The sequence below is a fragment of the Pundamilia nyererei genome, unplaced genomic scaffold, assembly GCF_000239375.1.
Source record: "Pundamilia nyererei isolate P.nyererei 1_Seehausen unplaced genomic scaffold, PunNye1.0 scaffold00006, whole genome shotgun sequence".
Lineage (NCBI taxonomy): Eukaryota > Metazoa > Chordata > Actinopteri > Cichliformes > Cichlidae > Pundamilia > Pundamilia nyererei.
Window position 1 is genome coordinate 7,156,799 of NW_005187407.1, and position 15,015 is coordinate 7,171,813.

Here is a 15,015-nt window from a genome sequence, read left to right on the forward strand (position 1 = left end):
GGTTTTCTAGTTGCCACAATTCTTAGCAGTGGATACAAATCAAGTATAAAATCCAAGCAAAAGATCACATTTATTTGTCCATGAAAAAAAACCCTGCTTTTACTGGCCATAAAAATGCTGCTTGTTCTAGCAGGTCCTCTACCTTACAAGAAGTTTTGGAGTAATCATAGAGGTGAGACACATAAGCTTTTAGCATTACATCTACCGCCAGTGAAAGCTCGAGTTAAAGAAGGAACCCTTCTACCCAAAACAAAATGTTTTCATGCTAAAACAATATAATACTTTCAATATAACATTTCACATACCAAGTATATTCATTCATTATTACATGGTTTGGTACCGAATGTACCTATTGAATCCCCATTATATCCTTTAAGCCACACTATTTGCTCATGCTGGAGTTTTATCAAAGCATTTGCAGCTGGCTAGACTTACCAGCTAGACAACATTTTTTCACAGGAAAGATGAAATACAGATATCAGAGACATTGACAAATGCACAGATGTTTTAACCTAATATCATAATGTCTGTCAGTATGGATTAAAGCAAAGAAGAAGTAAACAAAGAAAGAACACTATATGAATTCCCCGGGTAAGTTCAAAGAACTTGCACTCTATGTTTGAGCAATAAAAATGTTTTCACACATGAACAGACACTTATGGTCTGTTTTGCTATGCGTAGTATGGAACATGTTGGTACCATGTGCAGGCCATGTGTGATAAATGCTATATACCCTAAAGCTCCAGAGGTTATAGTACTTCAATACTTTGGCCAAGGCTAACCTGTGATTCAGTGATTTATTTCTCCACATGATCATCAACAACAGAATATTTAAAGGCTATGGAAAATGCAATAACCCAGATACCTAAAATGCAGCACAAAGCACATTTAAAACTCAGCAGTATTTCAGTGTGTAATCTTAAAATATTTGAAGCCTTGTGTTTTGCCTGTAAATCACAATTAGTATCAAAGTGAACAATGTGTGTGTGTGTGTAGTGTGTCTATGTATTTGGAATATCCAGTTTTAAATCTGCAAAAAATGTTGGGATGATGTGTAAAATGCAAATAGAAATAAAATGCAATGATTCACAAATATCATACAACCATGAATTAGTCACAATAAAATACAGAAAGCAAATTTATGTTTAAAATGTTTACATTTATATTAAATGAGACATTTTACTATTCAATTAGAAAATATTAGCTCCTTTGTAACTTAATGGGAACAGCCTGTCTCAGAAAGGTTGGGATGGGGGTAAGAAAAAAGACTCGATAAGTAAATGGTACTAAATAGAAATATCTGGAGAGAGATTTTGCAACTAACTAGGATAATTGGCAACAGGTTAGCAAGACTAGGTCATGAACATCTTAGGCGGAGGTTCAATAATGGCATCTAAAAAACATAATGTTCCACCATGGAAAAATTCTGACAAGTTTTAGTTCATTATCTACTGTAAATATATCAAAAGTTACCAAGAATATGAGAAATCTAAATCAATACATGATCCTCCGTCCCTCAGATTGTATTGCATCAAAAACAGGCATGGTGTTGTCACGATAATCACTACATGGGTTTAGGATCATTTGCAGAAATCACACAGTTTGCCAACCACAAATTCAGGTTAAAGGTCTGTCATTCAAAGAAGAAGCCACATGTGAACATTTCTTTATAGCTGTTTCTGTTCCTTCCTTCTAATCGTCTCCTATTTTCTAATCATAGACAGGTGTGAAATGAACTGGTGAACTGGTGTGGACAGTATGGAAACACTGTCCAACACAGCTGATTCAAATTACCAAATTACCTCCTCGACATGTTTTGGAGTTCTCCAGAGGCCTGGTAATGAACTAAGTATTTGATTCAGGTGTGTTGACCAGCCCTGGAGTTCCCCACTCCTGGTCTAATGGCTCATTAGTATTTATATAATCTGCTTCTTTTTTTTTTTAAATGTGCAGTGGTGTCATGAATTGTTGTGTCATCTTTTTTTTACTGTCTGATGTGATATAATCAATATGGGATGAAAAGCAAATGGTTTTATGTTCCACCAATCATCTATCGTTTATCCAAAGCCAGGTACCATAAATCCTGTATTGTGTTAAATATTGCAACCGTTTTGATGGTGCTCTGTTTTTTCAACCAGCACTAACAAATACAAATATGTTACATTGCAGAAGTTTGAAGAGCTCCATTGCTTCAAAACAACCAACCAGTTTCGCACACAGGCGGTGATACATTTTCCATTGTTTTCTCTCAGTACTCGGGCAGACTGGATTTAAAATGACAATCACTCGGTGTCAACACTTTCACTAAAAGATGTTTGAAGGTGTGCACATGAGCCATGCTGAATTAAGGGTGTATCTATAGGTCAGTGTAGCCAGACAATGTTATTACAATCATTTCTACACTATGTCTGTAAATGACCTGAAATAAATTGTGAATCTGAAATCATTACTTCATCCTCTCACATGCTTTTATTTCAAGTCCACATATTTTGTTTTTGAATTATTTTTAATGCAAGAAATTTGTGGTTTTACTGTTGCCAGTGATTGATTACCTAGCGGCAATCCCTTTTTAGATAAATGCAATCATATTACAAAAACCTGGACAGATTTACCTGTGACCTGTTTTAGGGTGGGACTCAGATACGAAAAGAATTGTTTGAGTCTTTCTGGTGTAGCAATACATAGAAGTCATGCTAGCATAAACAAATTCTAAGAGTTATAATAGAGTTTTTCTTTGCTTATGATGAAATGATTTGTTAAAATATAGCAAAAAACAAAAACAAAAAACCCAACAACTGAGAAGACGGTTTCTATGCCACTACAATATCAATATTTAAAAGGAGTTGGCTTCACCTTTGGCATAGATTAGTGGCACTGTGGCTGTTATCTTTCAAAGATAAAAAATATCTTGGGTTTGTTGAAGTTGCTTCATAATAATAATAATACCTCCCTGGGTTGGGTTTAAGGCCAATCCAATACAAGCATGAAAAGCTGTAAGCTGTAGAAGCAAAATTGTTGACACATTTCACCAAAAGAGAAAAAAAAAAAAAATATATATATATATATATAACCTCCAATTTTTAATCTGGCATGTGGATGTGGTTTGGAACAGGGGATGGATTGCTGTATTTTGTTCAGTAAACTTTGTGCTCTGTCATTAGGATAAACACAACCACGGCAGGAGAGCTGCAAGACTTACTTTCTCTGATGGAAGAAAAAGGATATATTTGTACATTTAAAGCACATAGAAAACTTGTGAGTGCATTTTTGCAAAACAGAAGTTTTATATATTGTTCAGTTTCTTTGTTCTCTTGTCAAATTCTTTTCCCCTGACACTGTCTGGTCTACACACAGATCTATCAAAAAGGAGGGATCAACAACAGCCAGGTCTCTTTGCACAAACACTTTTACATAGCCTTTGGTTTTGTCTTGTAGAACGACTCCTCCTGCTGGGAAGTTTCTGTGCCACAAGAAAATACCATGTTTTCTGTAACTTTTATTGTCATTATAAACTTCAAGATTCAAGAAGTTTATTGTCGTATACACTGCAAAACACAAATGGTTACACTGAGCAACGGTATTCTTACTTTGCACCAAATGCACCATAAATTGGCTGCAATGTTTGCATGCAACAAGACAAACCCCCTCTATAGGTGGTTTTCAGTAATTAGCCATAATTGTACAATATTTTATGTCAGCCATAACCATGCAGTATTTTTTGAATCAGTTCCAAAAGTTTGTGATGCTGTTTAAAATGTAAATAAGAGCAGCAATTTAGAAATTTTGGAATACAACTAAAAAAGACAAAGTTAAATGGTAAATTACACTGGTGAAATACCTGTAAGCATTAGGTAAATGGATATCTATGTCAATGGAAGTAAGCAACACTAGCCACCACTGGGCAGGGACGTCTAATCGTCGTAAAGCTTAGAACCTAGAAAAAACCACATATTACTTTCCCAAGTATTTATCCAATTGAAGGCTTAAGCCACTGCCATCTAACAAGCATTCCCTCAAGTATTTATACAAGAAATCACGAGAATCTTTTTTTCTATTGTGAAAGCATCAAAAAATGTTAACGATTCTACTTTCTTGGGGTTTTTTTTCTCATAACAATAAACTCCATTGAACACATCTCTATATAGATATAGTTATATACCTGTCTGCTCAAAAACTACACACACCCCATTCCAGTAGCTCATAGAACAACTTTTGGCAGCAACAATGTGAAGTATTTGTTTTCTGTATGACTTTCATTCTCTCACTCATTGTGAAGGAATTTTGGCCCATTCATTTTTGCAACATTGCTTCAGTTCAGTTCTGAGGTTTGCTGGTGTTCATTTGTGCAAAGTTCTCCTAAGGTCCCACCACAGCATTTAATTTGGAATGAGGTCTGGACTTTGTCTTAGCCACCATCATTTTCTGTTTTTTGTTTTTTGTTTTTAGACTTGCTGCTGTGCTTCTGATCATTATCCTGCTGCATGACCCAGTTTCAGCCAAGCTCACTCAACGACTGCAAGGTGTCCAGGTCTGACGGGGTAAAAAGGCTGTAAAACAAATACAAATCATAACCCAGCCATGCCTATCAGTATGACATGTTGTACTGATTTCACGTGTCCGAAGAAAATTGTTCCAGCAGTCTTGTGGTTTGATCAGCTGCAACTTGCTGCTGTGCTGCAAAACTTCTTTTTTTTTTTTACAGAGAAGAAGCTTTAATTAAAAGATTCTTCTCTGAAAATAATTAATATTCTGTAAATTATGTGATGTAACACTTTTTTTCTTTCAGTTTCTCCAAGCATTGCAAAATCTGACACTGGGATGAATTTGCTAAAACATGGTAAATGGTAAATGGCCTGTATTTATATAGCGCTTTAATAGTCCCTAAGGACCCCAAAGCGCTTTACATATCCAGTCATTCACACATTCACACACTGGTGATGGCAAGCTACATTGTAGCCACAGCCACCCTGGGGCGCACTGACAGAGGCTACCTATCCTATCAAGTGTGTTCTTTCACAGGACTACACAGATTCCTGTTTCAGATTTCTTTTGGATGTGATTGTATTTAGTGTAACAATTTAAACTTGCAAAAGTCTTGAGCCACCCCTTTTTTCTTATACCTTGTCTCTAATGAGACAGAGAGTTTTGTAATTTTTTATATTGTTATGAGCAATATTTCTCCAGGCTTTCTGAAGGTCTTCAAAGTTTTTCCTTGGACATTGGCTGTCTTTTTGCTCTTTTTTAATCCAGTCCTTGTATCTGACCTTTTTTTTTTTTGTATCTTTAGGCACTACCAGCACAGAATTTGTTCCCATCTCTGATTTGAATGTAGGAAAAAAAAAAAAAAGATATCACAGTTTGACAGCCTTAAAATTGTTTTGTTTGTTTTTTTTCACCAAAAAGTAAATTCCCAAGCTTCTTGGCATATCTCAGCATTGTGTGCTGAGATACCTGAGAGATACATCTGTTCCTGCTGTGGATCCATTTGTTCGTCAATATTGTATCAGAAATGATCTCAGTGGTGACCCTTCCTTAAGAATGGAAACAGAGAAATCATGTACGGAGGAGGTAAAGAGGGAGGTACAATAGCAAGTGCCTACAGCCATCTGGAAAATATGGTGGAAGCTCTGTAATGGTTTTGTGCTGCATTTCAGCCAATGATGTCTGGAATTGTGAAAGCATTGATGGATTTATGAATCCAAAAAACTGCCATCAGATTTTGATTCACCATCCAACAACAGCTGTAAAGCATCTAATGAACAACAGCTTAACTTTTCAACATGACAATGACCCAAACACCAAAAGACTCCTCCCCAGAGCCTGGACCTGTGGGACCATCTTAAAGGAAGGAAAAAAGGTACCTAGCATCCAAAGAAGAGCCTTGAATGTCCTTCAAGAAGCTTGGTGAATTATTCCTGAAGACTACTAAAAGAAATTACAAGAAAGCGAATGGTTGTCTGTCTCTGTGTGTTAGCCCTGCGACAGACTGGCAACCTGTTCAGGGTGTACCCCTGCCTCTCACCCTATGACAGCTGGGATAGGCTCCCGCAACCCTGAAAAGGATAAGCAGAAATGAATGGATGGAAACTCCTTAAAATAATACACACTCTTTGCCTTTTATACTGCACGCATGTTTGCAAATCCTTTAATAAGTATAGCAGACATTTCCTGTTCTTTCTCACAGTGTACTACTACTACTACTACCAATACTTAATAACAATAATAATGATCATTTCAAACTATTTTAAGTATATTTATATAAGTACAGTATAGTATAGTCTATAAAATGCTGAGTGTACCTTTAAATTACTAAGTATTTAAAAAGTAAAGAAGTACTTGTTTTATTCCAAAAGTGAATCTATATAAATAATGCATGTTTTATGTGTTTTAGCCACTCACCTATCAGCGTAAATACTGAAGAAAAGAGTCACACTCCCCAGGAACAGAGATAATAAACTTAACACCACCATTGCCATTTTCCAGGAAATCTCTATAAACATGTGTATGTGAATACAAACCAAAAACAGCATCATTTGTTTTATGCAATTCATATTTACTCCTCTGCTAACTAGTAACTGCTGCAAATACATATCATCGGTTTTTGTCGAAACACAGTTTGAAAAAAAACTTCTCTACATCCACTACAACCTTTGCTGTCTCACTTATATTTGTCTCCATCTAGTGTTGGAAAAGTAAATATTGCTTTCTATAGTGTACAAACATCAACAATAAATCAAATATTTACATAAATAAAACTGGACATTCACTCTTCTATTATTATTATTTTATTATTTTTATTTGTAGATCTTACCACTGTCCACATGGAGAAAAATCATTGGATCTGCAGGGGATCTGGTGCTAAAATAAGAAGGAGTCAAATCTATATAAAAAAAAAATATAGAATCATTATTATTATGTGACATAAGTGTATATTATACTTCATTTGGATTAAAAACAAATAACTGTTATAGCCAAGGGTTAAGTGTGACATGGGTAGTTTGGGTACTCTAATAGTATGACATTTATTTGTGTACAAACTGTGACCAGCTGATGTATGCTCATGCTCCAGTATTCAGTGCTCTTTGAGTATTTAGCATTTCAACAGTGAGATGAATAGACCTTTGAAAATAATTTCTCATCTTTCTCTGCTCTCTTTCTTAAATCTTTTTTCCAGTTCTACACTGTAAATTTACAACTATTTTCTCTCCTTTGAAAATTTAACAACTGCACATTTTCTTGCAGACACATTTTGTGAGACAAGCTTCACAAAAACAGTTTGTGTATTTAATGGTATCTCTTGAACTGTATTTCAAGTTACTACTGCCACTTGCTGTTGTTACTCCATTTATGCACACTCCTTTGTCTGCACTATGAATACACCCCACGGATGAGGGGAAAAGGGATGTGTCAAAGGTGTAAGCAGTTATGGGATGTCATGTTTTTCTAATGACTGAGCAAATATCTCAATGCCATCACTAGAAGAACAACTTTAACTAAAGGTGCCAGAATACTACTTTAACCCCGATTGTAAGCCTAAACTATGTCTTGCATAAATTTATCTTATTGCAAGTCATTGTCTAAAACAGGCCCGAATAGGAGTGGTTCAATCAAAGACTTCTAAAATGGTTATGTGTTTACATGCACATACACAACACTGGGTAAATTATGGCTGAGATATTCTTACCTGTTTCATCCTGTCTGTATACATCAGATATATGACTGGAAAGAATCTCTGGTTCCAACGATTCCCCCAGATATAGGTGAGGATTGATATTTTTATGTTGGCTGGTTTTGCCATTGCATAGCGTCTGGCTGTCAAGTGTTCTCCACCTGCTCCCCTGCTTCTAAAGAACCAGAGGCAAACATTTCTATCCTTCAGCTTTGTGAAAACATTCAACAATATTCTCTAGCTTTTAAATACATTTAAAATAATGTAATTAAGATGCTATTATCATACGTGGAAAATTTCTTTTCTCCATCCTTAATATTATTACCTTCTTATGTCCTCTTGAAAGGAAGACCAAAGTGGATTGTTTTGTAGCAGTAAGGTGGAGCCCCTTCCCTACCACAGTGAGGTGGCCTTCTCTGGAGCATGTCCATACCTGGCTTCCTGGCTCTCTTCTATCACCATCCTTGCCACTTGCAGTTCTGAAGACACAGGGCTGCAGATGCACACCTTCATATTGCTCTCTTGGTGCAGTCAGACATTCTCCAGTGTGGTAGTTGCTGACAGCCTGGCTCTCTTGGTGCCAACGCCATTCCTGTATAGGTGAGCATGGGCTGCATTCGCCCAGTGACACTCTACCTCCTTCGGTTCCTTCTGTAACCTGCAGACATTTACCCAGCAGCTTGTTTTGAATCTTTAAGGCAGACAGCTCTGTGGATGACAACATACAAACAAAACATAAAAGAATAAATAATTAAAGTACCCATAAATCATATGTAATAAATGTGTGTTAAAAGATGCATTTGGTATGTCTGATATGCAAAAAGCTGTATATTTTATTATTTAAAACAAGGTAATATAACTGGTTAGCAGTCAGTACCAAGCCCACAGGCTTACCTGTAGAGAACCACAACCTTATCTAGGTAACCTACAACTGCTCTCTGCTGTACTCATTTTCTGTGTGTCAACCACATTAACATTACTACTTAAGTGGACAAACACATGCAAATCCAGGCAAACATGGCTCAACATGCAGTTTGTAACCACACAAGAGCACTTCATTCAACAGTAAAACAACTAAATAAACAAACATATGTTTATTTTTTTTGTTGTCGTTATTGTTTTAGGTTGATAAATCCTGCAATGGAGCTTCATCTGTTTAGCTCTGCAATGCTGTGCTTTGAAACCACTGACTGAACCAATGTTTAATGCATTTGAAACCAAGACTAACTGACCAAGCAGTGAAGTTCACACTTTACTACATATAAAAAAATCTAGCTGTTTAAATAAAAGCCTTTAGAGGTGTCAATCAGTTATAGTCTATAAATATGCCCTTCATTTTAAACACTGCTGTTTTTTCATAGTTCTGATGTAATACAGGAGTTATAACTGCACCTGCTTTGCTTTACAAATAGGACAAAATTCTGGTGGTTTTTGAGAAAATGACACCTGCAGACCTGTTTCTCTGTTAAACCAACTCACAATTCATTAGGTACCATTAACAAAAGCAGTGATCCCAAAAATGCTGACATCTACAAGGGAATGAAATCCGGCAACCTGCGGGTGCTGCTGTAAGCTATGACCTTTGTCTGAACCCACACATAACAGAACAAAGCCAGTCCCAGGGCGCATAGAAAGGAATGAAATGTATCCACATTACTTCAACAAAGTTACAGCTACAGTAAAAAAAGGTCTGGAAGGGCATGAATGCTGCGAACATATGATAGTTTGACAAAACTAAAACATTTTAACGGAAAAATCAATGGTTCAAACCCTGTCAGCGTTTTTTATCAATATATGTACGAGCTTTCAGTGAAAACAAGAAATTTTGGGCATGACCTTAAACTTCTCACCCACAGTTTTTGTTTGTATAGACAGATTAAATTTATTATCTCTTTTATCAGCTTCATCCATCCATCTTCATCCGCTTTATCCAAGGCCGGGTCGCAGGGGCAGCACTTGCAAAATGCCTTTCAGCTACTTAAGAAATGTTTACAACAGTTCGAACAGCTAAAATTAAAACTGTTTTTTAAAAATAACAGCTATATTACTGAGGTAAACAGCGACACATGTTACCTTTGAAAATGATGAAGAGGAAAAAACAGACGTTCAGTAGCACTTTTCCCATTTTGGTGGCAGGCGAAAGTAGCCTATCCTATGGTCATGTGCTTGTGTTGTCTGAGCAACAGCAGCAGGTGGGAGGAGCTAAGCATTCACAATATCAATAGATGAGCAATAAATACAATAAATAGTGACCATGTGACACTTTTTAATCCTCTTAAGGAGGAATGAAATCTTTAAGTATCATTTAGATTTCTTTGTTTGCAATGAAATGCTTCACAACTGTCCAGAGGAGTTTAAACTATTCAAGCTCACTCTTACAAGTGCTGTCCCTATTCTCCACCCATGACTGGCAGACCTTTTTACAAATGCTAACAGTACAGTTTCTCCTTCCACTAGAAAACCATTGCAACCGATACCACCTTTACTGATAAACATGCAATGTTTGCCACTGTGGCACACATGAGTTATTGCCTGCAACCAAGGTGCTACGACTCCATGGAATACTAATTAGGTTTAAAGGGGTGTAAATCTGTTTTAGCAAGACAACAAGTCTTTGAGGAATGTTTGTAGGGCTGAATGGTTATGTGGTGTTTTTCTCTGTAAAGATTCACCACATAGGATGCTATCGGGATAAAATTCCCTACTCCCTGCACATAAAAACAGCTGGAGCAAAACATTTTTTGTCCTGTTTTCAGCTGATAAATGTCAGGCTTATGATTCAAAATTATTTCCTACTTAATGATCTTGAAGCTTGGGTATAAAACATGTTTTGGTAAAAAGAACAAAAAAGTTTGTTGCACATATGAACCAATGAATCAACATGAATGAATAAAGATCTAAATTAAATGTTAAAATATTCAGTTTTATCAAACTTTAATAAGCTTATATTTATTTTTATCTTCAATGGGGGACGCAAACACAATACTAGCACAAAAAGTAGGCAATGCATGTTTTGGCCTTTGAAAAAACAAAAAATAAAAAAAGCAACATCAGTGGAGGATGTCAATTGGACTGGAGTTGTTCACCATAACTCCTAAAAGCCCACAAAAAGTCAGAAACATTATGGTACATCTTGAGACAGTCTGGGACCAGGAATATATTCATATGTAGGATTTACAAAATGTCTTGACACATGCTCAATTATCCAGGTTAGGAATCCCAAAAAGTATATTCAGTTCATTTCAAGGTAACATTCTCAGTACGAAAAAATGTCTGAACAATTATCCAAGTGTCTAAAGAAATTGCTTACAGTTTATTTTTGGCTTATTTGCTTAATAAATCCAGTTCAGCTTCTACAGTCATTCATTCATTCTGATGCTGGTAAATGGACAAATATAGTGGAGGTTCTTCTCCATGGAGAGCAGTAGGGCCTGGATGTTGCACAGATGGTGCTATGAAAGCTGGAACTGAACCCTGTGAAGCAGCTCCTTGTGGCCACTGGTTATAATCACTTGTTATATTTGCATGCTGAGTGGGATCTGGGGTGGGGTATTGATAAACACCTGACCCTGTGAGTATAGGATCCAATCCAGTGGTGAAAGTAGAGGATGTGAACTCGCTGTAAGCTGGAGACTCAACTGTCTCAGGCCCCACAGCCTCACGACTCTGAGCTGGAGCAAATTTAGAAGGAAGGATGACCAGTGGGAACACCACCTCTGGGTCAAGGGCAAAACTAACGTCCAGATACACCTGGGAAACAGTCAGAGATAAAGAAACTTGTAAAGCATTATAATCTGCAATAAAGATGTTGTGTTAAGACACATATTTACTTTTTATTATTTATCCACAAATGTTTGCAAAAAAGCAGGTTCATTTTTGAGGTAATACAAATCATGTATTGTTTCATACCTTTATGTAATATTCAACTGAGATGATTTCACAGTTATGGATGGTGGGAATGGCATCACTGGGAACTTTCAGCTGGCAGGAGGCAGTTTGCTCTGAGTTTGGACGGATAGTGTCTCCGACCATTTTGAACAGCGTTTCCTTGCTGCTATTAGTGTTGTCCTGGCAACTGTACACCGTTACCTGCTGAAGTTTGAATTTGAGCCTTGTGTTCCTGGAAGAGGAGTTGCAGATTTTGGCGACAACAGACAAGGTTTCACCTGTCAAAAGCAAATATTAACAATAAGCTGCATTTTTAAAAATTTTTTTTTAGTCTATCAACATTTGCTAGAGCACGTTGCAGATACTTTACCTGGAGAACAAACTCCTCTGTTAATGGTAGCACAGATCTGGACCTGTCCCTTGCAGAGACCACTCATCTTTTTACGCACTGAACTGGACTGTGGACACTATAACAAACCAAATAAACATTTTTCCAGATCAACTAAATGCCTCATGTGGAGAAAATGCAGAAGAAAATACCTCAATGTTGTTTTTAGGCTTCAGATCTAGTCCAGGTAATCAACGCTGAATTCTCTTGTATGTTACATTTGCACTGTTGGTATGTTTGAACTGATGACTATCACCAAGATGTATAAACAAAAAACTTTAAAGTGTAAAAGGTAATTCAGGTTTTTGAATCTGAAACATTTTTTATTGAATAGTTAGAACACATTTTCCAAAAATCTGATGTTTAACACATGTCACTCTAGTGTTTACCATCATTTGAGGAGTGTGTGGACAGGACTTTGACACAAAGTTGATCTCTTTTAGCACTTTCGAAGGCAGTCGCCATCTCCTAGATACCTTGGCTTCAAAGGTGTAGACAATATTTCCATGTTTTCCCTTAAAGGACGAAGGCATCCTTCTGTATAACAGAACTAATTAGGAATGCATTCATTTGCAAAAGCAAGATATGTATTAATGTTGGATGCTGCAAATTCTCACTTACCCCTCTGGGATTTTGAGCCTGAACTTAAAGATGTGCACTCTTTTTGGAAGAACAGTCCCTGCAAGAGTCGTTTGATTAACATTTGATCTCAATCTCATATTCTCAAAGTTAACTGTTTTCTTTATCTCTGCTACACTATTTAACCCATTGATACTTCCTTTTGTCTGGCTTTTGTTTTGTTTGGAATTACAGATAAAAGTGTTAAGATTTTTTTAACTATAGCTGCCAATAACAGATAATAAAAGACAAGTTAACCAACTTGAATTAGTTCAATCTTTTTTGTGGTTTGACCTGGATTCCTATCATGCACACCTCGATAACATGTCTTTATTTATTCATTTATTTATTTAGATTTTTGTTCTTATTATTTTGGGATATATCTTTCCTCAGACTCTTCACTTCATAAAAAGAAAAAAAAACTTTTTTTTTTAAAGTAAGGAATCTAACTGTAGCAATTTTGCTTTTTAATACAACACATTGCCAAATTTCCTGATAAATTTCATAGCTACAAACACCTTTAAGTACAACAAACTCTGTTTGACTTTGACATCCTACCTTCATCGTTTTCTGCAACCAAGTATTCCTTCACTTTGAAATATCTCCTGCGCGCACTTTGCAGTCTCTCGACAGGTACACCTACTTCTGTCCATTCTACGTTAGCGTCCCCTTTGGCTTTTACATAAACGCTCTTGACTTTGACTTCTTTTGTCAGTCTGAAACTGACTGTACCCACTATAGTATCGCCTTCAGAATAACTGCTGTTGTCACTGATTGTTTCAAAAGTCACATTTAAGTTCTTTATCGGAGACATTTCAGAGCCGAGTGAAATGCAGAGCGTTTTTCTAGGAACTGATAAACTGAAGCAAGATATGACAGGAAGCTCCGCCTAAAGAGTGAGATCGTAATTTATGATTCTACCCAATATCACAACATCTAAATATCATATAAAGAGAAACGTCATATATTTACGCAGTTTAGGGTGATGTGAGAAAAACTACCAGGCCACAAACGATGTTCACAAGAAGAAGATCACATTCACAGCAAATTGGCAGGTTTTTAAAGTATATTCCAGTAAAACCCCGAAACCTATTAAAATATGCTTATGATGTACTGGTAATTGATCGCTAGTCCATCTGTAATGGACTAGCGATCAATCAAAAACTGTATAGAGTATCGCAAATTTCACCCCGTGACAACAGCGATAGGCTCCAACCCCGGGCTAAGAAAATTGAAGGATGCTCTTATAAACTTTTGCATCACCAAAATCACTCGTCAGAGTCAGACTGGGCAAAAGCATTTGCCGTGTGATGCGAGCATTGGGTATCGGTATGATTATTCGGAGATATTCCGTCCCGTTCAGCAGAGAGAGTTTGTTTTGTTTCGTCAGCAATGATTCAAATTCGTCCCATTTGGGTGTTGAAACGAAACCATCGTGTCCTTTGTGCCGAATTGCGCTGAATGCTGTGACGTGGATTGATTTTGGCTCGCCCGTGATTATGCGGAAAAAGACTTGTTTCTAAGAAAGTCTGCATGCAGTTTGGTCTGAACGGTAAAAAAAAAAAAATCAGTCGAAACAATTTAACTCTTCCAGATTGCAGTGTAGATTTTAGTGTAAATTATTTTGTGGACACGCTGGGTTATAATTGTCCGATAGGCCCTTCAGCAATTACCCTGCCTGTTGTGATTGCTTAGTTTATTGTACACATTACAATGATCTCAATAACGTCGTTGTGTCATGGTCCTGAGTTTAGTGTGTGTGTGCGTGTGTTTATTAATTTATATTATTTAATTTAGTGTTATTCGTAGTTTTAGTGCTCCCTACTGATCTGCTACTGTGTGTTATATCCTTAGTTTCTAGTCTTTAGGTTTCTGTTACTGTGCCCCATGTTCACATGTTCGTACATCTCCTATGACCTCCTGTCAGTCATGTGTCCTGGTCTCAGTGTCAAGTCGGTGTCTTAGTCTGTCTCATGTTTCCCGTTTTATTTTGATGGCCTCTCGTCTAGTGTTTAGTCTAATCAGTTTTGCTTCCTCCCTGTCTCGAAAATATTATGGCAACACTGAGAAGGCAAATCATTAAGATGTGTTGTGAGATACAGGTGATGGTGTTTCTGTCTTAGTTCTCTAAGCAGAACTTCAGAAAGCTCAATTCTTCTGGCCAGTTCTTGTCTGAGGTTCAGACTAGGAAGAACGTAACTATAATATTGAACCTGAAATATGATCCCCCCACCCACTAGGGAACCACTCTCAGCTGTGGGTTCACCTTCTCCTGCTGAACTCACAGAGCAGCAAACAACCAGTCCAGAGAAATACCGTAGCATCACTTTCATTGCTCACTCCTCAACTCCTGTGAACCATAACAAGTGTGGCCTCTCTAAACATCAGTAACTAAGAAAACATGTAGGTAAAACAGTAGGTATCCTACTTATTGCTGACTTTATTATTATTA

General features: G+C 36.9%; 1 protein-coding gene across 2 annotated transcripts; it reads right to left on the minus strand.

Annotated features, from left to right (window-relative positions):
• Window positions 1-8,361: 8,361 nt before the first annotated feature.
• Window positions 8,362-12,423, minus strand: LOC102208831 (arrestin domain-containing protein 3-like). 2 transcript variants are annotated; one of them, XR_001290543.1, is made up of 5 exons: window positions 12,335-12,423; window positions 11,928-12,024; window positions 11,579-11,835; window positions 10,980-11,419; window positions 8,362-8,377 (listed from the first exon to the last, which is right to left on the minus strand). XR_001290543.1 is itself a non-coding variant. In XM_013914364.1 (4 exons), exons 1-4 carry the CDS (start codon window positions 12,338-12,340, stop codon window positions 11,033-11,035), a joined length of 747 nt encoding a protein of 248 aa, XP_013769818.1. In that variant the 5' UTR covers window positions 12,341-12,423; the 3' UTR covers window positions 10,845-11,032. The 2 variants fall into 2 exon arrangements, 1 of the variants encoding a protein (XP_013769818.1); XM_013914364.1 differs by lacking the exon at window positions 8,362-8,377 and having other exon boundaries at window positions 10,845-11,419.
• Between the last annotated feature and the right edge of the window lie 2,592 nt (window positions 12,424-15,015).